Genomic DNA, 21,868 nt, shown 5'->3' on the forward strand with positions numbered 1-21,868 from the left:
GAAGCTAGCAGGGTGTATAGTGAGAGGCTAGCAGTGGAGAAGCTAGCAGAGTGCACAGTGAAAGGCTAGCAGTAGAGAAGCTAGCAGAGTGTATAGTGAGAGGCTAGCAGTAGAGAAGCTAGCAGGGTGTATAGTGAGAGGCTAGCAGTGGAGAAGCTAGCAGAGTGTACAGTGAAAGGCTAGCAGTAGAGAAGCTAGCAGAGTGTATAGTGAGAGGCTAGCAGTAGAGAAGCTAGCAGAGTGTATAGTGAGAGGCAGTAGAGAAGCTAGCAGAGTGTACAGTGAGAGGCTAGCAGTAGAGAAGCTAGCAGAGTGTAAAGTGAGAGGCTAGCAGTAGAGAAGCTAGCAGAGTGTATAATGAGAGGCTAGCAGTGGAGAAGCTAGCAGAGTGTATAGTGAGAGGCTAGCAGTAGAGAAGCTAGCAGAGTGTTTAGTGAGAGGCTAGCAGTGGAGAAGCTAGCAGAGTGTATAGTGAGAGGCTAGCAGTAGAGAAGCTAGCAGAGTGTATAGTGAGAAGCTAGCAGTGGAGAAGCTAGCAGAGTATATAGTGAGAGGTTAGCAGTGGAGAAGCTAGCAGAGTGTATAGTGAGAGGCAGTGGAGAGGCTAGCAGAGTGTATAGTGAGAGGCTAGCAGTAGAGAAGCTAGCAGAGTGTATACTGAGAAGCTAGCAGTAGAGAAGCTAGCAGAGTGTGTAGTGAGAGGCTAGCAGTGGAGAAGCTAGCAGAGTGTATAGTGAGATGCTAGCAGTGGAGAAACTAGCAGAGTGTATAGTGAGAAGCTAGCAGTGGAGAAGCTAGCAGAGTGTATAGTGAGAGGCAGTAGAGAAGCTAGCAGAGTGTACAGTGAGAGGCTAGCAGTAGAGAAGCTAGCAGAGTGTAAAGTGAGAGGCTAGCAGTAGATAAGCTAGCAGAGTGTATAATGAGAGGCTAGCAGTGGAGAAGCTAGCAGAGTGTATAGTGAGAGGCTAGCAGTAGAGAAGCTAGCAGAGTGTATAGTGAGAGGCTAGCAGTGGAGAAGCTAGCAGAGTGTATTGTGAAAAGCTAGCAGTGGAGACGCTAGCAGAGTGTATAGTGAGAGGCAGTAGAGAAGCTAGCAGTGTACAGTGAGAGGCTAGCAGTAGAGAAGCTAGCAGAGTGTAAAGTGAGAGGCTAGCAGTAGAGAAGCTAGCAGAGTGTATAATGAGAGGCTAGCAGTGGAGACGCTAGCAGAGTGTATAGTGAGAGGCTAGCAGTAGAGAAGCTAGCAGAGTGTACAGTGAGAGGCTAGCAGTAGAGAAGCTAGCAGAGTGTACAGTGAGAGGCTAGCAGTAGAGAAGCTAGCAGAATATATAGTGATAGGCTAGCAGTGGAGAAGCTAGCAGAGTGTACAGTGAAAGGCTAGCAGTAGAGAAGCTAGCAGAGTGTATAGTGAGAGGCTAGCAGTGGAGAAGCTAGCAGAGTGTACAGTGAAAGGCTAGCAGTAGAGAAGCCAGCAGAGTGTATAGTGAGAGGCTAGCAGTGGAGAAGCTAGCAGAGTGTACAGTGAAAGGCTAGCAGTAGAGAAGCTAGCAGAGTGTATAGTGAGAAGCTAGCAGTAGAGAAGCCAGCAGAGTGTATAGTGAGAAGCTAGCAGTAGAGAAGCCAGCAGAGTGTATAGTGAGAGTTTAGCAGTGGAGAAGCTAGCAGAGTGTACAGTGAAAGGCTAGCAGTAGAGAAGCTAGCAGAGTGTATAGTGAGAGGCTAGCAGTGGAGAAGCTAGCAGTGTACAGTGAAAGGCTAGCAGTAGAGAAGCTAGCAGAGTGTATAGTGACAGGCTCTCAGTGGAGAAGCTAGCAGAGTGTATAGTGAGAGGCTAGCAGTGGAAAAGCTAGCAGAGTGTATAGTGAGAGGCTAGCAGTGGAGAAGCTAGCAGTGTATAGTGAGAGGCTAGCAGTGGAGAAACTAGCAGAGTGTATAGTGAAAAGCTAGCAGTGGAGAAGCTAGCAAAGGGTACAGTGAGAGGCTAGCAGTAGAGAAGCTAGCAGAGTGTATAGTGAGAAGCTAGCAGTGGAGAAGCTAGCAGAGTGTATAGTGAGAGGCAGTAAAGAAGCTAGCAGAGTGTACAGTGAGAGGCTAGCAGTAGAGAAGCTAGCAGAGTGTACAGTGAGAGGCTAGCAGTAGAGAAGCTAGCAGTGTACAGTGAGAGGCTAGCAGTAGAGAAGCTAGCAGAGTATATAGTGAGAGGCTAGCAGTAGAGAAGCTAGCAGAGTGTATAGTGAGAGGCTAGCAGTGGAGAAGCTAGCAGAGTGTATAGTGAGAGGCTAGCAGTAGAGAAGCTAGCAGAGTTTATAGTGAGAGGCTAGCAGTGGAGAAGCTAACAGAGTGTATAGTGAGAGGCTAGCAGTGGAGAAGCTAGCAGAGTGTATAGTGAGAGGCAGTAGAGAAGCTAGCAAAGTGTATAGTGAGAGGCTAGCAGTGGAGAAGTTAGCAGAGTGTATAGTGAGAGGCTAGCAGTGGAGAAGCTAGCAGAGTGTATAGTGAGAGGCAGTGGAGAGGCTAGCAGAGTGTATAGTGAGAGGCTAGCAGTAGAGAAGCTAGCAGAGTGTATACTGAGAAGCTAGCAGTAGAGAAGCTAGCAGAGTGTGTAGTGAGAGGCTAGCAGTGGAGAAGCTAGCAGAGTGTATAGTGAGAGGCTAGCAGTGGAGAAACTAGCAGAGTGTATAGTGAGAAGCTAGCAGTGGAGAAGCTAGCAGAGTGTATAGTGAAAAGCTAGCAGTGGAGAAGCTAGCAGAGTGTATAGTGAGAGGCAGTAGAGAAGCTAGCAGAGTGTACAGTGAGAGGCTAGCAGTAGAGAAGCTAGCAGAGTGTAAAGTGAGAGGCTAGCAGTAGAGAAGCTAGCAGAGTGTATAGTGAGAGGCTAGCAGTGGAGAAGCTAGCAGAGTGTATTGTGAAAAGCTAGCAGTGGAGACGCTAGCAGAGTGTATAGTGAGAGGCAGTAGAGAAGCTAGCAGTGTACAGTGAGAGGCTAGCAGTAGAGAAGCTAGCAGAGTGTAAAGTGAGAGGCTAGCAGTAGAGAAGCTAGCAGAGTGTATAATGAGAGGCTAGCAGTGGAGACGCTAGCAGAGTGTATAGTGAGAGGCAGTAGAGAAGCTAGCAGAGTGTACAGTGAGAGGCTAGCAGTAGAGAAGCTAGCAGAGTGTACAGTGAGAGGCTAGCAGTAGAGAAGCTAGCAGAATATATAGTGATAGGCTAGCAGTGGAGAAGCTAGCAGAGTGTACAGTGAAAGGCTAGCAGTAGAGAAGCTAGCAGAGTGTATAGTGAGAGGCTAGCAGTGGAGAAGCTAGCAGAGTGTACAGTGAAAGGCTAGCAGTAGAGAAGCCAGCAGAGTGTATAGTGAGAGGCTAGCAGTGGAGAAGCTAGCAGAGTGTACAGTGAAAGGCTAGCAGTAGAGAAGCTAGCAGAGTGTATAGTGACAGGCTCTCAGTGGAGAAGCTAGCAGAGTGTATAGTGAGAGGCCGTAGAGAAGCTAGCAGAGTGTATAGTGATAAGCTAGCAGTAGAGAAGCCAGCAGAGTGTATAGTGAGAAGCTAGCAGTAGAGAAGCCAGCAGAGTGTATAGTGAGAGTTTAGCAGTGGAGAAGCTAGCAGAGTGTACAGTGAAAGGCTAGCAGTAGAGAAGCTAGCAGAGTGTATAGTGAGAGGCTAGCAGTGGAGAAGCTAGCAGTGTACAGTGAAAGGCTAGCAGTAGAGAAGCTAGCAGAGTGTATAGTGACAGGCTCTCAGTGGAGAAGCTAGCAGAGTGTATAGTGAGAGGCTAGCAGTGGAAAAGCTAGCAGAGTGTATAGTGAGAGGCTAGCAGTGGAGAAGCTAGCAGTGTATAGTGAGAGGCTAGCAGTGGAGAAACTAGCAGAGTGTATAGTGAAAAGCTAGCAGTGGAGAAGCTAGCAAAGGGTACAGTGAGAGGCTAGCAGTAGAGAAGCTAGCAGAGTGTATAATGAGAAGCTAGCAGTGGAGAAGCTAGCAGTGTACAGTGAGAGGCTAGCAGTAGAGAAGCTAGCAGAGTATATAGTGAGAGGCTAGCAGTAGAGAAGCTAGCAGAGTGTATAGTGAGAGGCTAGCAGTGGAGAAGCTAGCAGAGTGTATAGTGAGAGGCTAGCAGTAGAGAAGCTAGCAGAGTTTATAGTGAGAGGCTAGCAGTGGAGAAGCTAGCAGAGTGTATAGTGAGAGGCTAGCAGTGGAGAAGCTAGCAGAGTGTATAGTGAGAGGCAGTGGAGAAGCTAGCAGAGTGTATAGTGAGAGGCTAGCAGTGGAGAAGCTAACAGAGTGTATAGTGAGAGGCAGTGGAGAGGCTAGCAGAGTGTATAGTGAGAGGCTAGCAGTAGAGAAGCTAGCAGAGTGTATACTGAGAAGCTAGCAGTAGAGAAGCTAGCAGAGTGTGTAGTGAGAGGCTAGCAGTGGAGAAGCTAGCAGAGTGTATAGTGAGAGGCTAGCAGTGGAGAAACTAGCAGAGTGTATAGTGAGAAGCTAGCAGTGGAGAAGCTAGCAGAGTGTATAGTGAGAGGCTAGCAGTGGAGAAGCTAACAGAGTGTATAGTGAGAGGCTAGCAGTAGAGAAGCTAGCAGGGTGTATAGTGAGAGGCTAGCAGTGGAGAAGCTAGCAGAGTGTATAGTGAGAGGCTAGCAGTAGAGAAGCTAGCAGGGTGTATAGTGAGAGGCTAGCAGTAGAGAAGCTAGCAGAGTGTATAGTGAAAAGCTAGCAGTGGAGAAGCTAGCAGAGTGTATAGTGAGAGGCAGTAGAGAAGCTAGCAGAGTGTACAGTGAGAGGCTAGCAGTAGAGAAGCTAGCAGAGTGTATAGTGAGAGGCTAGCAGTAGAGAAGCTGGCAGAGTGTATAATGAGAGGCTAGCAGTGGAGAAGCTAGCAGAGTGTATAGTGAGAGGCTAGCAGTAGAGAAGCTAGCAGAGTGTATAGTGAGAGGCTAGCAGTAGAGAAGCTAGCAGAGTGTATAATGAGAAGCTAGCAGTGGAGAAGCTAGCAGAGTGTATAGTGAGAGGCAGTAGAGAAGCTAGCAGAGTGTACAGTGAGAGGCTAGCAGTAGAGAAGCTAGCAGAGTGTAAAGTGAAAGGCTAGCAGTAGAGAAGCTAGCAGAGTGTATAATGAGAGGCTAGCAGTGGAGACGCTAGCAGAGTGTATAGTGAGAGGCAGTAGAGAAGCTAGCAGAGTGTACAGTGAGAGGCTAGCAGTAGAGAAGCTAGCAGAGTGTACAGTGAGAGGCTAGCAGTAGAGAAGCTAGCAGAATATATAGTGAGAGGCTAGCAGTGGAGAAGCTAGCAGAGTGTACAGTGAAAGGCTAGCAGTAGAGAAGCTAGCAGAGTGTATAATGAGAGGCAGTAAAGAAGCTAGCAGAGTGTACAGTGAAAGGCTAGCAGTAGAGAAGCTAGCAGAGTGTATAATGAGAGGCTAGCAGTGGAGAAGCTAGCAGAGTGTATAGTGAGAGGCAGTAAAGAAGCTAGCAGAGTGTACAGTGAGAGGCTAGCAGTAGAGAAGCTAGCAGAGTGTACAGTGAGAGGCTAGCAGTAGAGAAGCTAGCAGAGTGTACAGTGAGAGGCTAGCAGTAGAGAAGCTAGCAGAGTGTATAGTGAGAGGCTAGCAGTAGAGAAGCTAGCAGAGTGTACAGTGAGAGGCTAGCAGTAGAGAAGCTAGCAGAGTGTATAGTGAGGCTAGCAGTAGAGAAGCTAGCAGAGTATATAGTGAGAGGCTAGCAGTGGAGAAGCTAGCAGAGTGTATAGTGAGAGGCTAGCAGTGGAGAAGCTAGCAGAGTGTATAGTGAGAGGCTAGCAGTAGAGAAGCTAGCAGAGTTTATAGTGAGAGGCTAGCAGTGGAGAAGCTAGCAGAGTGTATAGTGAGAGGCTAGCAGTGGAGAAGCTAGCAGAGTGTATAGTGAGAGGCAGTGGAGAAGCTAGCAGAGTGTATAGTGAGAGGCTAGCAGTGGAGAAGCTAGCAGAGTGTACAGTGAAAGGCTAGCAGTAGAGAAGCTAGCAGAGTGTATAGTGAGAGGCTAGCAGTGGAGAAGCTAGCAGAGTGTATAGTGAGAGGCTAGCAGTGGAGAAGCTAGCAGAGTGTATAGTGAGAGGCTAGCAGTGGAGAAGCTAGCAGAGTGTATAGTGAGAGGCTAGCAGTGGAGAAGCTAGCAGAGTGTATAGTGAGAGGCTAGCAGTGGAGAAGCTAGCAGAGTGTATAGTGAGAAGCTAGCAGTGGATAAGCAAGCAGAGTGTACAGCGAGAGGCTTCCAGTAGAGAAGCTAGCAGAGTGTATAGTGAGAGGCTAGCAGTGGAGAAGCTAGCAGAGTGTATAGTGAGAGGCAGTAAAGAAGCTAGCAGAGTGTACAGTGAGAGGCTAGCAGTAGAGAAGCTAGCAGAGTGTATAGTGAGAGGCTAGCAGTAGAGAAGCTAGCAGAGTGTATAATGAGAGGCTAGCAGTGGAGAAGCTAGCAGAGTGTACAGTGAAAGGCTAGCAGTAGAGAAGCTAGCAGAGTGTATAGTGAGAGGCTAGCAGTAGAGAAGCTATCAGAGTGTATAGTGAGAGGCTTGCAGTGGAGAAGCTAGCAGAGTGTATAGTGAGAGGCTAGCAGTGGAGAAGCTAGCAGAGTGTATAGTAAGAGGCTAGCAGTGGAGAAGCTAGCAGAGTGTATAGTGAGAGGCTAGCAGTAGAGATGCTAGCAGAGTTTATAGTGAGAGGCTAGCAGTGGAGAAGCTAGCAGAGTGTATAGTGAGAGGCTAGCAGTGGAGAAGCTAGCAGAGTGTATAGTGAGAGGCTATCAGTGGAGAAGCTAGCAGAGTGTATAGTGAGAAGCTAGCAGTGGAGAAGCTAGCAGAGTGTATAGTGAGAGGCTAGCAGTGGAGAAGCTAGCAGAGTTTATAGTGAGAGGCTAGCAGTGGAGAAGCTAGCAGAGTGTATAGTGAGAGGCTAGCAGTAGAGAAGCTAGCAGAGTGTATAGTGAGAGGCAGTGGAGAAGCTAGCAGAGTGTATAGTGAGAGGCTAGCAGTGGAGAAGCTAGCAGAGTGTATAGTGAGAAGCTAGCAGTGGAGAAGCTAGCAGAGTGTATAGTGAGAGGCTAGCAGTGGAGAAGCTAGCAGAGTGTGTAGTGAGAGGCTCGTAGTGGAGAAGCTGAAAGAGTGTATAGTGAGAGGCTAGCAGTGGAGAAGCTAGCAGAGTGTATCGCGTGAGGCTAGCAGTGGAGAAGCTAGCAGAGTGTATAGTGAGAGGCTAGCAGAGTGTGTATTGATATGCTAGCAGTGGAGAGGCTAGCAGAGTGAAAGAGAGAGAGTGGAGCAAGCGGAGCTTGGCAGACAGGCGAGCAGCAGAGAGGCTAGCAGAGTGTGTAGTGATAGGCTAGCAGTGGAGAGGCTAGCTTCGGAGAGGCAGGCGAGCGGTGGAGAGGCAGGGAGTGAGCGGAGCGAAGCAGGGGAGCAGCGCAAGCGGGAGAGTTACGACGGAGTCATGTGGTGTTGATCGCGAGGAGTTCTGTTCGAATAAAAGTGACACAGGAGGAAAAAAATTAACCCGTAAAAACAAAGTTTTTCACTATAAATCCTTTATATGCGTGGCGGCTAGAGTCCTCTCGTCCTCTGGCTTGAGATGGCTGCCACCTATGGGTCAGATGAATGCCTGACACCATTAAGCAATTGGTAATTAAATATAATATTTTTTCCTACATTGTCACGCACAGCGAGTCTGTGTGCAAAATGTCAGCTCGATTGGATCACGGGAAGTGGGTTAAAAAACGACCGAAAGATTTGCACGGTCGTAAGCGCGCAAGCAAGCAAGCAAGCGAACTTAATATAAAGGATTTAAAAATTAACCCGTAGAAACAAAGTTTTTCACTATAAATCCTTTATATGCGTGGCATCGGTTTCATTTTATTATTCATTTCTGTTTTTCTTGAGTAAGCAAGCAAGTTAAGTTAATATAAAGTATTTAAAAATGAAAGATCACCTCTTGACATGCCCCGTATATTCCCGAGGGCACTAGCGTTGACCCGTTTTACCACTTTCAAGAATATGGCGGCTTCAATTTAACTGCTCTATAAATAGTCTCCATTGTACAGCGTGTGGGCAGGGATTTCATGCCATGTGGTTAGTCAACATTTGCATCATCATGAAACGGGCGGCTAGAGTCCTCTCGTCCTCTGGCTTGAGATGGCTGCCACCTATGGGTCACATGATTGTCTGCCACCATTAAGCAATTGGTAATTTAATATTAAAATTTTTTTCCCTAAACAGTGTAAAATTTTGGAAAAAAAATTTCAGGAAAATTAATTGTCACACACAACGAGTCTGTGTGCAAAATGTCAGCTCGATTGGATCACGGGAAGTAGGTTAAAAAACGACCGAAAGATTTGCACGGTCGTAAGCAAGCAAGCACGCAAGCAAGCAAGCAAGCGAAGTTAATATAAAGAATTTAAAAAAGAAGACGAAATTGTCCACAGCACTACAGTTATGATGGCGATGGTAACGATTCTTATGATGGCGATGGTAATGACTGTTATGATGGCGATGGTAATGATTTCGATTTAAAGCTTTCGTAACTGCAGGGATTCATCTTCTTGGTTCTTTCGGTAAAGTCACATAGAAGGGAAATAATAAAATAATAAAAATAAAACATAATAAAATAATAAATATTAAACATAATAAAATAATTCTCACGACGTTTCGGCCACAACGCAAGCAGCCGTCCTCAGGTGAAGAACAAGTCTGTCGGAAAGACAGCGTCTGAATGGGCACCACTAGGCTTGGCAGAGTATATTTAAGCTGGGTTGGAGGGGGAAGGGGCGCCTTGACAAAGGAATTTGCATATCAAGAGGAATTTAGCATATTTATGGGAAATGCAGATATGGGATTAGTCACTACTTGTGGAATGCGTAGGAGGTGGGGGGGGCTTTCAAAGTCATATTATGCCCGTGCATTATGCAGTATGCAGGATTAGCAGCATCAAAGGGAGGGAGTAGGGTTAGCAGTAATAGAGGGAAGGAATTTTAATAGTAAGGAGCTGCAGCAGCTAAACCACCACGTAAAAAACTAAAATATAAACTACATCAGTATCATCAATATACTAAATATACTCTCCAATAAGCTGAGCTACTAACAGTAAGTCATACATTACAATTCTACGTCGCAAAAAATATAATATGCCTCCAGCTAAACTTTTTCTCTTATATCACACGGGTCTACCCCGTACTATATACTGCCATAGACAAACCCAACATTAAATTATATACTGTATTACTATACACCACCCTATACCTTAGACTATACATTCTAATATTACACTATGTATTATTCTACCCACCCTACTGTATACCACACTGCTGTATATTCACTATACAATTACGATACTATATATTACCTTATACATTATATTAAACATTACACTTTTAAACTATTTATTATTATACAATCTTCTATACACTATACCATTGACCGTCGCGTGAAAGGTACTAAGAGGAAGCAACGAAATATGTCAATGGGAGAGTGGTGGTAGGAGACTTGCAGTGGAGCAAAGAATCCATTCCCTGCGGAGAATAAAAGATATATAGTCAATACACTTAGTTCTTTCGGTAAAGTCACGTAGGTAAAAAATGAAATTAATAACAAAAAAATCACGACGTTTCGGAGGCAACACAAGTCTCCGTCATCATTTTTTACCTACGTGACTTTACCGAAAGAACTAAGAGTATGAATCCTTGCAGTCACGAAAGCTTCAAATCTAGAAGAAATATATAGTCAATGCCAGTGAGTGGACTGCGGTCTGATGGCGATGGTGTAGTGACATCAGGGATGTCACTGTATGGTGCCAGCCCGGAAGGGTCGTGCCGTTGGATGTTCCTACATCGTGGACAGCACCGTGTGGGTGGCTGTGTGTAATACCAGCCCTAGCGGGGCTTGGCAAGCACTGGGATAGTGCGGGCACCACACACAGCGTGTGGTGGGAGCTCCCCCGAGGGGGAGGGGGTGAGTGTCAGCCCAGGGGCAGGGTTGCCCCAGGCCATGGCACTCTGGTTGATCCCGTAGACACGTGATCAGGAATGTCCATACAGGTGGCCCCAGGTGGGGCGGACGAGGGGGAGAGAGCTCTTGAGAAGGATAGAGAGGGAACGAGAATGTTCGAGAAGGCGGGCGGGGCCAAGGGCAGAGCGGCCCTGACCGGAGAGGGATATAAGGCGGGTCCCTGAGAGGGACCGGGGTCGCTGCATTCTACAAGCTGGAAGCTCAACATCTACAAGCTGGAAGCTCTACATCTCAAGCTGAAGCTCTCCGTCTTACGAGGCAACTACATGGCCGGAGACCCAAGTGAGGGATCAACCCTTCGTAGCAGTAACTCGCTGTAGTCTGGTGTTATAGTGTTACGAATAAAATTGTTGCCTCTAAAAGGAACAACGTCTGCGACTCAGTTGGACCCACTACAATGGTAATGATTGTTATGATGGCGATGCTAATGATTGTTATGATGGCGATGGTAATAATTGTTATGTTGGCGATGGTAATGATTTTTACGATGGCGATGGTAATGATTGTCATAATGGTGATGGTATTAATGGTGGCATAGATGATGATGGTGTCTGTAATACTCGTGGTGATGGAGGTGAAGACTGCAATGGCAGTGGTAGCGGTGGTGGAGGAGATGGTGATGGAGGCGGTTGAGGTGATGTGGTGCTGTGGCGGTCGTGGAGGTGGTGATGGTAATGGTGGCCGCTTGGTTGTGTGTTTGCTTGGGTGTGTGGTTTCCTGGTTCCATGGTTGTGTGGTTATAGGTAGGTGTGTTGAACTTCTTTCGCGCCATACGTAGGAGGTGCGAGGGGAAGGACAACAAACTAAAACCCAAAAAGCAGTTCTGCACAAATTAGTTTGTCAATCAAGATGATGATTTAAGGGTGCGTAGCTCCCAGTGGCTTCCTAATATCGGAAGGGAGGGTGTTCCAGACGGACACAGAAGCTTACTTACTTACTCCCCTTTGATCTCTGTGGAGCATAAGGCCGCAACAAGGTCACGCTGTGCCGGATGGTCTTTAGCAGCTTTCTCTGCTTCACCCCAAGACAGGTGCCCCCCCCCCCCCCCGTGGTCTCTAGTTGGTCTGGAACGGTGCATTGCCAGGTCTTCGGCCTGCCCCATGATCTCTTCTTCCCTTTTGGTGTCCACCATAGGGCGGTCTTCTTTATGGGACTCGGGTTCCATTCTCAGCCACCCGAGTCTTCTCTCTCTATTATGTTCCGCAGAAGCGGCGCGTTCGAAAGCACCGCGCGTCGATGTGGTGACAACCACCGTCTTTGTTCAACTGCACAGCAGGGAGCGTCTCCCGGTGCTCTCGTGAACGCGATCAACGGGTCGCCGTGGTGATATGACCACCACCGCCGCCACCACCGGACAAGTGGAAGCGAATGCCGGCGCGGCGCTGGTGACGTCCGGAGCGCGAGTCCCAGCCGCGTTACCAGGAGCCAGGGCCACTGGCTTCTGAGAAGCCTCTGTTGCTCGTGGTACCAATGCGTCCGCGCCTCCGATTCCACGTGGCCACCACTGGGTGGGGCTAGTTGGTGGTGTTGGTTGCTGGTACTGATTGATGATGCTGGTGGTGGTGCTGGTTAATTTTTCCCTCGCACTGCCCCACCAACCAACACCGGTGGTGCTGGTTGGTGGTGGTACTGGTTGCTGGTGGTGCTGGTTGGTGGTGGTGGTGCTGCTGGCTGGTGGCATTGTTGATGGTGCTGGTTGGTGGTGCTGATTGGTGGTGGTGCTGGTTGGTGGTTAGTGGTCCTGGTTGGTGGTGGTGTTGGTTGGTGGTGCTGGTTGTGGTGGTGCTGGTTGGTGGTGCTGGTGGTGCACGGCAGGACTCACGCAGGCTCGTTGTCTCCATGCGGGAGGCGGTGTTCACGGTATCCCCGAAGAGGCAGTAGCGCGGCATCTTGTACCCCACCACGCCGGCCACACACGGGCCTGGACACACAACGGCGCTCGAGATCCGGCACTGCCCTCCGCACTTTGTCTGCACGCTGCCTCTACTGGGTCCCATTACAGCTGCAGCCTCGCTGGAGGAGGGGGGGACTCTCTCCTGGCCAAGAGTTAGCACAGTGTCCCGGAAACACGCTAGGGATGCTGTGCCTGGGATGCTGCGCTCGGGATACCGCGCTATAGTCCTTGGGCCAGACCAGATATCGGTACCACCCAAGGTGGCAAAACTTAATTGGTGCCATTTTATTTGTTACACCAACAGTAGTAAAATAATATATGATAACCTTTCCAAATGAGCAGCTGTTTCATTTTTCTCGCAGGAAACCTGTTTTTGCACCTATCACAATAACACCTATTTGCCCGGACGTTACAAATAAAACATTCCAACACCTCTGCTGTTAATTAAGACAATAAATAGTCTACAAAATGGATGTTTGCCCCCAAGGCATGTATTTTATACATATTCTTGCATTTATTCATGCGTGTTCTTCAATTTCAGTGACTTAGCGCCAATCTATTCCAGACTTAACTATCTGTTATCGTTGTTTCTAACAGCTTCTTTGCTCATGATCATTTACTCGCAAATGGGGCAAGTACTGGTGGTTCTGTATTATTTCTGTTCAGTAAAGATATCTAAAGTGCTAACTTTACCCATAATGTGTTGTTAATGTACCTGTTAAGATTATTAGTTAAGGCCAGGTACTACAGGCAGAGTGCATATTTTGTCACAAAACCGACAATATGCCAAGGGAAAGAATACGAGAGAAGTACTGGTACAGTGTAGAGAACTGCAAGCTGATGCAAAGATCAGGAGTGCAGCCACAAATACAACGGACAGCAGAATCCTTGCCATTGTGAGTAGAGACCTTGTAGCAGCTGAAGGGCACTAACACAGGCCATGCTCTCGACTGTACACTAAAGAGGAGGTTTCCAAAGAAGAGGTTGCCAGCAATCAAAATAATGATGTTGCAGCCCAGTACAAAGCTGCTGTGAATCAGTCATACAATGAGCTGTTCCTCTTCATCATGATGGAGCTTTATGGCAATCCTCAAGTGATGACAATGACTGATCTCACTTCTAGACTGGTTGCTTCAATGAATGCCCTAGCCATTGTCCAAGTCAAGGAATCAACCAAGAAGCACACAAGGCGAAAGCTGGAGAGTGCGTTTGCTGGAGCCTTGCAAATCTTCCCTGATGGGAAAGGAAAACTCCTCCTCTATCCAGATAACCTGTCCATGAGGGAACTTTTCCTAAGAAAATCAGTTTCTCACAAGGGAGCTGCAGACCCTGAAAAGTGTTAGTGCTCAAGATGTTATAGCCAAAGCAGCCATCAAATTGAGAGAGGACATCAAGAGTCAAGATGTCCCTCAAGCCTGGGCGCCTGAAGTAAAACCAGAAGCAGAATGTCCTACCATTCCAACGTCGCTCATTGTCTTCCTGTACTATCTACTCACAGGTTCTAATGATCCTGATCACGCATCCCATAGAGTTCAGTGGCTTCTGCAATCATTTGCCCATGAGATCGTTTATACAGTGACATGTGGAAAGACCAAGCCTTCCAAGCACATTGTTCTGCCATTCAGTGTCAAGTCACTGTCAGGGAATGTAGAGCTGATAAACATCCTCAACCGACTTGATCACAGTGTGTCTCCTATTCAGAGATGGAAGAGGTCGACACTGCCCTATGTCTTCAGAAACTCTCATTATCTGGGAGTGACATTGCCCTACCAGCTAACATCCATCCTGGTATATTCACAACTTTAGCCTGGGACAATATCGATTGTCTTGAAGAAACCATCAGTAGTGAGTGAACATCTCACATAGTCAATGGGATTTCTGTGCAAGCAAAGCCAGTCAACCCAGTTCCTGTCCAACCCATGCCCACTGTTGCCAAAACAAAGCAGAGAAGCATTAATGCAGCCCCGCCAATGTTACCAACTTACAACGCTGGACAACGGGTGGGGCCATCACAAAGCAAAAGTGCAGATGCCGATACTGCAGCTAATACTCGGCTTGCCAGAGAGAAGAACCTTGTTTGGGTTCTAGCACGCTTGTCACAACAAGAGGACCAGTCAATCAGCAGCTGTACAGGCTTCAACATCCTGACTCGAGGTGAGATGACGGTCATCCCTGACAATGTAGGCTATCTGCCTACCATCAATGCTCCAGCGACACAAATGTCTACTGTCAACGAGGCGCTTAACCAGTCACTGAGCGTCATGCAGTACTTAAGCCTGACAAAGATTGTCTGCATCTTTGACCAAGCCCTGTATGCAAAGGCTGTCGAGATTACATGGAAACACTGACAAGTCCCATGATATCATCGTCAGGCTTGGGGTATTCCACACCATCTGCACACTGCTGGCAATAATAGGAAAGCGTTTCCAAGATGCTGGAATCCGAGATCTCTGCATTGAGTCTGGCATGATCGTAGAAGGCTCCATTGCTGGTGTTATGGATGGCCGCAAGTGCAACAGGGCAGTGCGACTACACAAACCCCTGTATGAGGCTCTCGTGCGACTGACATGGAACGGTTTCCTGTCCTGGTTGGAAGCAACTCACATAAACGACATTGTTCACCTGGATGAGACACTGATGACCATTGACAACCTTGGGAAAGAAGTCTCACAAGCCGCTTTGAAGGAGGTCCTTGAGACTGTTTGAAGTCTACCGCGAGTTCCTCAGAGATGGAAATGGCAGCCTCTCGACCTTTTGGATGTCCTATTTGGACATGGTTGAAATCTTGTTGGGGCTCATCCGAGCATCCAGAGAGGGAGACTGGATGCTACACTTGGCAAGCATTCGAGCAATGATCCCATGGCGCTTCGCTTATGATAGGATTAATTATGCACGCTACGTCCCCTACTACTATGCCCAGATGTCTCACCTGCCCATCATACACCCAGATGTGTTTACGGAATTCATGGAAGGAGGCTTCTCAGTTCAACTGGGCTCCACCAATCCCTTTGGCCGAATCCCTGTTGACCAAGCTATAGAATAAACGGTGAACAAAGACACATAGGAGTCGTGACCAAATATTACCTAACAGCTGAGTACAGAAGCATGTACCTCAGACAGCTGAGAGACCTTATAGGTCAAGGTAGGTCTAAACTGTCCCATCCAGATCTACAGGGCCAAAGGATCAAGCGAGATGAAGCAGATGTCCAGTCTCTCATTAACCTTATGGAGAATAACTGGATCAATCATATGTCCCCTGATGAGACAAATCTGGTTAGCCTCTCCACTGGCACCATGGCTCCACCTGATGTGACCAGGGATCTCTTGAGAGCTCTTGAGATAGGAGAAGAGGACTACCAGGTATCCAAGCAAACACGGTTAGCTGAGGACCCACCATATGTGAAATTCCACAACAAGATGACCAAGCAAAGTCTGAAGACATTCTCCAATCTTCTTGGTTCTTTCGGTAAATGAATCCCTGCAGTCACGAAAGCTTTAAATCGAAATATTCTCCAATATTAGCACAAAAACAGCACGTGGAAAGAAAGCGCAGGATGTGGTTCTGAAGGTAGATAGAAACCTGTTCAGCCACATGATCCTGGTGGCTGAAAGCAGGAAGGTGAATATGAAGGATGTCCTTGCCCACCCACTGGGCCCACTGCCATGGGCACTGGCAAATGCTGATGGGTCCCTACAAAAAACAAACAAGGCTGCACTTGCCAGAGAGCTTGAAAAGAATGTGTCTCCTGCAGAAGACATCCCAACCCCATCTACTTCCATCATTGATGGGATGAGCCTGTTCCAAAAAATGAATGGCAACAACAAAACCTTTGCACAGGTGGCAGTCAGCCTTGACACATCTCCTCCACGAGGGGGCACAGATTTAGAGGATTGATGTTGTTTTTGATGTCTACCGACAGACTTCGATAAAAGATGCTGAACAACTGAACCGGGTGCAGACACCACTCTCCAGTACAAGAACCTAGCAGGGGGACACCACGTCCAGCAGTGGAGAAATTTCCTGTGCAGTCTCTCCAACAAGTCCAGTCTCATCAAGTTTCTGGTGGAAGAATAGAAACTCCCACGATACAGAGAGATGCTGCATGGCAAGGTGTTGTACATGACCTGTGAGGAAACCTGCTACAAGTTGACAGAAGATGAGTGTGAGGAAGTAGCAGAACTGCACTCCACGCATGAAGAAGCTGACACCCGTCTACTCCTGCATGCATTTTATGCAGCAAATGTGAGCTCAAAGGCATTTATCATCATAGCTGATGACACTAATGTCATGGTGCTTTGTCTTGGCTTCCAGAAGGACATCACCTGTCCCATCTACCAGAAGTGTGGGACACAGAACCGCACATGGTTTGTCGATATCAGCAAACTGGCAAGGTCACTTTGAGACAGCATCTGTGACAGCCTAATTGGCTTACACGCCTTCACAGGCTGCGACACTGTCAGTGCATTCGCCCGTCGAGAGAAGCTGAATGCTCTGAAGATGGTGAGAAAGGACACTTCCTGCCAACTGGGGCAGTCATGGAATGTGAGTGATGAGCTGTTCCGGAAAATTGAGCAGTTCACCTGTCGCATGTATGTTGCTAATAGAAGCACTGGCGAGGTGAACGAACTGCGCGACCAGCTCTTCTGCACCAAAAGGGGAGAAGTCGAGTCCAGCCAGCTGCCACCATGTAGAGACTGTCTCTTCATGCATGTTCAACGAGCCAACTATCAGGCAGCAATTTGGAAGTGCTGTCTGCAGGCTAACCATGTGGTGTCAAGCCCTACTGAGTATGGATGGACAGACGATGATGGCAACCTGGCCATTTACTGTATGCGCTCCCCACCCGCACCAGATGTGGTCTTGAAACTGCTAGCATGCAAGTGTGCGTGTTCATGCAAAATGCCAAGCTGCACGTGCCTGTCAAATGGACTGACATGCACAGACATGTGCAGGTTACAGACCTGCAGTAACCAAAAACTGCAGGATGATCCAGAACCTGACTTTGAACTTGGGGAGTTAGATGACGAGATAGACGAGCAGTTTGATGAGTAACACAGGGTGGTGATTCTGATGGTATTACTGTGGCAGTAGTATACATTGTGACACAGTGTGGTGATTCTGGCCTTGGTTACCATTGTTAACACCATCTAAGTACACACAGAGCTTGATAACAATAATGTAACCTTCTTCACATATACCCATCACTAACGATATATATTGGATTACATGTATCATTGACTAAGTATATACGAATGTCAATGTTGATAATACAGGGTGTTTTAAAAAGATGGACCCAATTTCAAAGCAGTATATTTCACGATGACAACATGTTACAATTACAAAGTTACAAACGGTTTAATGAGTTATCAAGTTTTACTAACTTTTTATAAATGCTCTATGTGCCCTCCACCTACTGTACAGACAACATCGTGATGATAATTGAATTCGTCCTAAACGACTTTCTTCTCACGTTTTCCTCTGAGGTGCGTGGTCGCCCTGTGCTCTTCCCCTTACATTAACAGCTTGTTTCCTCAAATTGTCGGTACTAACGACGAATGCTCTTTGACATTGGCAGATCGATGCTAAAACGCCGTTGAAATGCACGCTGCACCGCTTTTACGGATTCAGTCTTGCCGAACTGCAGAATGCAAAACGCCTTGTGTTGCGGGGTCACCATCATGCGAATGACTGAAATTCTATGCCCCGCCCTCTCTATGCCCCGCCCTCTCTATGCCCGCCCTCTCTATGCCCCGCCCTATCTATGCCCCGCCCTCTGTATTCCCCGCCCTCTGTATTCCCCGCCCTTTCAAGTGGTAAGAGTTTTATTCATGGGCGGTTTGTGGTTGCAGAGATATAGCGATTTTAAATCGGGTCCATCGTTTTGAAACACCCTGTATTCAAGTAGTTCCTTACCTCACTATGGTATTCCTTATTATCCTGTGTTTTTATTGTGTATTTGTAATGCGGGCGTAAATGGGCGGGTCGGATGTGACGATCCGAGAGGGAGGAGTCAGGGTCACGTGGGGGGAGATGTTATAGCGAGGAGACAGGAAGACATCTGGGTCAGTCGGGGGAGTGAAGAGTGGAGAACACGTTGGGTGGTCGCCGTGCCTCAGCCTGGTGGCTGAGGGGCTCATGACGGCGCCAGCCAGCAGGGTGGAAGAGAGAGTTGGGGATAGAGACAGAGAGTGGCGAGATCGCCACAGAGGCCACGCAGGGCGGAGGTTGGAGAGTGGCGAGATCGCCACAGAGGCCACGCAGGGCTGAGGTTGGGGAGTGGCGAGATCGCCACACACGGTAAGACTCGGCACCGCCAGCCAGCGGTGACCGAGCACGGAGGAACGGGGAGCAGCGGTGGAGCTGCTGTGAGAGCAGCCGGAGGACTGCACAAGGGGGACCTGCAGCGGAGCTGCAGGAGCGCGAAAGGCTACGGCAGCTGTGGCTCGGGTGCCAAGTGGGGGAGACTCTGAGCGAGGGCCGTGTGGGACAAGTGTAAGAACCCAAATAAAGGACAACGGAGACAGACCCAGGATCGAGTCCTTTATTACATATTTAAACCAATAAAGACCAGTTTGTGACCTAACTGGCTTTGGTCTAGGTAGTTTTTCAGTAATAATGCCCATTTCATCGTTCCGGACGCCTGTCATAGGGTATGGGTATAAAAATCATGGTAACTACAACTAAGCTGCCCCTCCGCAAAGGTTATCATATCAGAATGTCCCACACACATGGATGATTACAAAAATAATTACTAGATTTGTCACATCAGGTGGTACCAATAAGTGATTTTTGTTTTGGTCTGGGCCCATGGACTACGAGGGATGTTGTGTTCGGGACACGGTGCTCGCGACGCTGTGCTAGGTACATGGTGCTAGGGATGCTGCGCTAGGGTTTCATCTTTAGAACGATGCAACACAAGAAGCTCCGGCCACCATCAGTGCATGCGTGCATGAGTGGGTATCGGTGGTTGTGCGAGTGCAAGAGTACTGGTGTGCGTGCATACCGGTGTGTGCGAGTGCGTAGGTGTGTACCGGCGTGTGCGAGTGTGTACCGGCGTGTGCGAGTGCGTACCGGTGTGGATGCCGGCGCGCAGCTGCAGCGGCTGCAGCGTGCCGTTGAGTCGCAGGCCGTCCGTGTTCACCTGCCGCACGGCCGCCACCAGGTCGAGGGCCATACGCGCGATCTCGTGCGCGTGGACGTCGCCGTTCCTCTCGGGCAGCCCGCTCGCCACCATGTACGCATCTCCAATCGTCTCCACCTCGGTGGCAAACACAGGGTGGGGGGGGGGGGGGGAGGCGGGGGGGCGCTCGTCAACGGGTCCATGGCAGGGGCTTCCTCCTGCCCTCACCGTGCGGAGGGGGCGCCGGTGAGGTCCCACTTCTGAAGCGTGGGGCGTGAGGACTGAACGCGCTCGGGAGATTTTGACGGCCGTCGATCGGCCGCGAGAGGGAGACCGCGGCAGCCACACGGTGGCAACGCTGTGGGCGTGCTAGCGGGTGCTAGGGGTGACATCATCGCCACCCACCACACCGACCAATCGGCTGCCAGAACGACCCCCCCGCCCACCAATGCAGCACGGCCGCAACGTGACGGCGTCACTCGGTGCCGAGGGAATTGAGTTTATATTTTTGTAATAAGAGCCTATGTCAGATTCACGTGGTGATCGGCTTTGCCGGTCCCGCTTTACAGCCAATGGGGGGAGAGCCTGGGAGCTTGGTCTCGGCGTGATCACAGGATGTCAGCTAGATGATTGGTTTCGCGGGTCTTGGCCTCAGCCAATGGGAAGACAAGTCAGGGGCATGGTCCCGGGAGTTGATGGGGGAACTGGAACATTCGGCGCAGGCTGTTGAGGATTGGCTGGAGTGTACCACGTGACCCAGGCATTAAATAAGGGGAGAGAGGAGAGACACAGGGGTCAGACACGGAACGAAGAGAGAGAGGGGCCACGCGCGAGTGGGGCTCCAGGTGCCACGTGGCGGTGTGTGTCTGCTGGCTGTCTGCCCGCTTCCCGTTGCCTGCCAGCAATGGGGAGTTTTTGTGAACTGCAAGAAGTGAAATAAAAGGACCGATTCTACAAGCCGTCTCCAGCGTGTTATTACATTGGTGTCAGAAGTTCTTCTGGGACTGTTTGGCCGATCTTCAAGATGTCCAAGCACCTCAGAAAGAAGAACCCACCCGACCCTCCATCGGAGGAAGTTGTGGAGACGGACGACGACGATCTGCTAGGAGCTACGGCTCCTCTGCCTCCGACGGCCGCTCTCCTCGACGCCGCTCATCGCCCATGGGAGGAAGAGGCAACCACCTCAAGGGCGGACGAAGGATGGCGGCTGATGGCGGAGCAGATCGAGTCGCTCTGCGTGATTCTGCTCAATCTGGTGACGGCGGTCGCGTCCTCTACGGGCCTGGGTCGGCCGCCTGCGGTTCAGCTCGATGCCGAGGACCAGGATCTTCGGCGGGAAACGACGTCCGCCATTGCTCGTGCCACACGGGGGGAGGCCTCCATCTTGGGCGGGGCGGTGGCGACGGAGCCTTTCAACGCCATCTTGCGCGAGGCTGCCACCACGCGGCCGCCGGACGCCATTTTGTCGGAGACGCGCAGAACGCGGGAAGCGCAAGTGGAGACGCTCGCGGCGTCTGCCTGCCACCGCGGACATCGGCTTCCACAGATTAAGGAATTTATCGCCGGGGGCGATTGAAGTGCTTTTACGTGGTGCTTTGAGTCGGCCTTCAGATCCGTGCGATGGACGGAGGCGGAGGCGCTGGAAGCGCTGCCCACGCTGCTGGACGATGTTTCCCTGGCGGTCTTCCGATCCATCCCAGCGTCCAAGAAGAAGACGCTTCGTGATGCTTTCGCAGAAATGGCAGAGTTTTACGACCCGCTGACGGCAGCCACGAAAAAATTTATGTCACGTCGTCGAGGATCAGAGGAGTCGCCTTTGGCTTACCGGGGGGCACTGGTGGCGTTGGCCATGGCCGCTTACCCCGACGCGACGGCCGATCACCTCGATCCTCTCATCCTTTCCCGTATGCTGGAGCTGTCCCAGGAACTCAACATCTCGCTACCGGTATGCGGCCACGAACCGCTTACATCGCGATGGGTGGCGCGCTGCTTGGACGCAAAATTTAACATCAAGCGCTGGGATCAGATGGCGGCATGGATGGGGAAACCCGAAATCGACGGCCCACCTTTAGGGTGGTCTCCACGACGGGTCGTCCACTGCTCCGACGACTCCGGTGACGACGAGGTGGTGGCTGCTGTTCCGCACTGGATCCCGAGACGGCGGCTGCATGACCGGAGTGGTGACTACGCAAGCCGACCACGTGCGGGGGTCGGGTCGACCGACCGCCAGCCGACGACGGCCACGTGCTTCAAGTGTGGCCGACGAGGCCATTTTGCCCGCGACTGCCGCTGCCGACCACTGCCTTCGCCGCTTCCGACGAGTGGGCCTCCATCTCCTCCACCGGGCGTGGAGCCGCGACACCCTCGGGCGAGTCGGCGCAAATCGGACACCCGGCAGGTTGTGTCACATCATTCATCCACTCGCACACCTAGTTGCACTTCCAATGATAATTGTGATTCTTCGGTGTCATTACCACGCTCTACTACACAATGGAAAAAATTGGCTCGTAGGGTTGTAGCTGCGGCGTCGGGTTTGTCGACGGTACGGGGTACCATCGAGGGCATCGACGTCCGTATTTTAGTTGACACTGGCGCGTCTGCCACCATCATTTCTGATGTTATTTTTCATCTTTTGTCTATTCCCACGTCGCGAATCCGCCGGGTTAATGATGCGTGTGTAGCCGCAAATGGGGGTAGCATGGGTATTTTCGGTCAAGTCGATGTGCGTATTGCTATCGGTAATATTACCTCCAAAGGATAGGTCTTGATCTCGCACTCACTGGCCGTCCCATGCCTATTAGGCACCAATTTCTTGCGCCGCATGCCACTTA

General features: G+C 49.7%; 1 protein-coding gene across 1 annotated transcript in view; it reads right to left on the reverse strand.

The window, feature by feature from the left end:
* The window catches only part of LOC144731696 (atrial natriuretic peptide receptor 1-like), a 123,302-nt gene that overhangs the window by 92,540 nt on the left and 8,894 nt on the right, over positions 1-21,868 (reverse strand). Inside the window, exons 3-4 of the mRNA XM_078612873.1 lie at positions 18,989-19,175; positions 11,845-11,943 (exon numbers count right to left, since the gene is read on the reverse strand). Coding sequence (XP_078468999.1) covers positions 11,845-11,943; positions 18,989-19,175 — 286 coding nt within the window. The remainder of the gene's footprint in view (positions 1-11,844; positions 11,944-18,988; positions 19,176-21,868) is intronic.

Source organism: Lampetra planeri, chromosome 40, assembly GCF_965212315.1.
Source record: "Lampetra planeri chromosome 40, kcLamPlan1.2.h2, whole genome shotgun sequence".
NCBI lineage: Eukaryota > Metazoa > Chordata > Hyperoartia > Petromyzontiformes > Petromyzontidae > Lampetra > Lampetra planeri.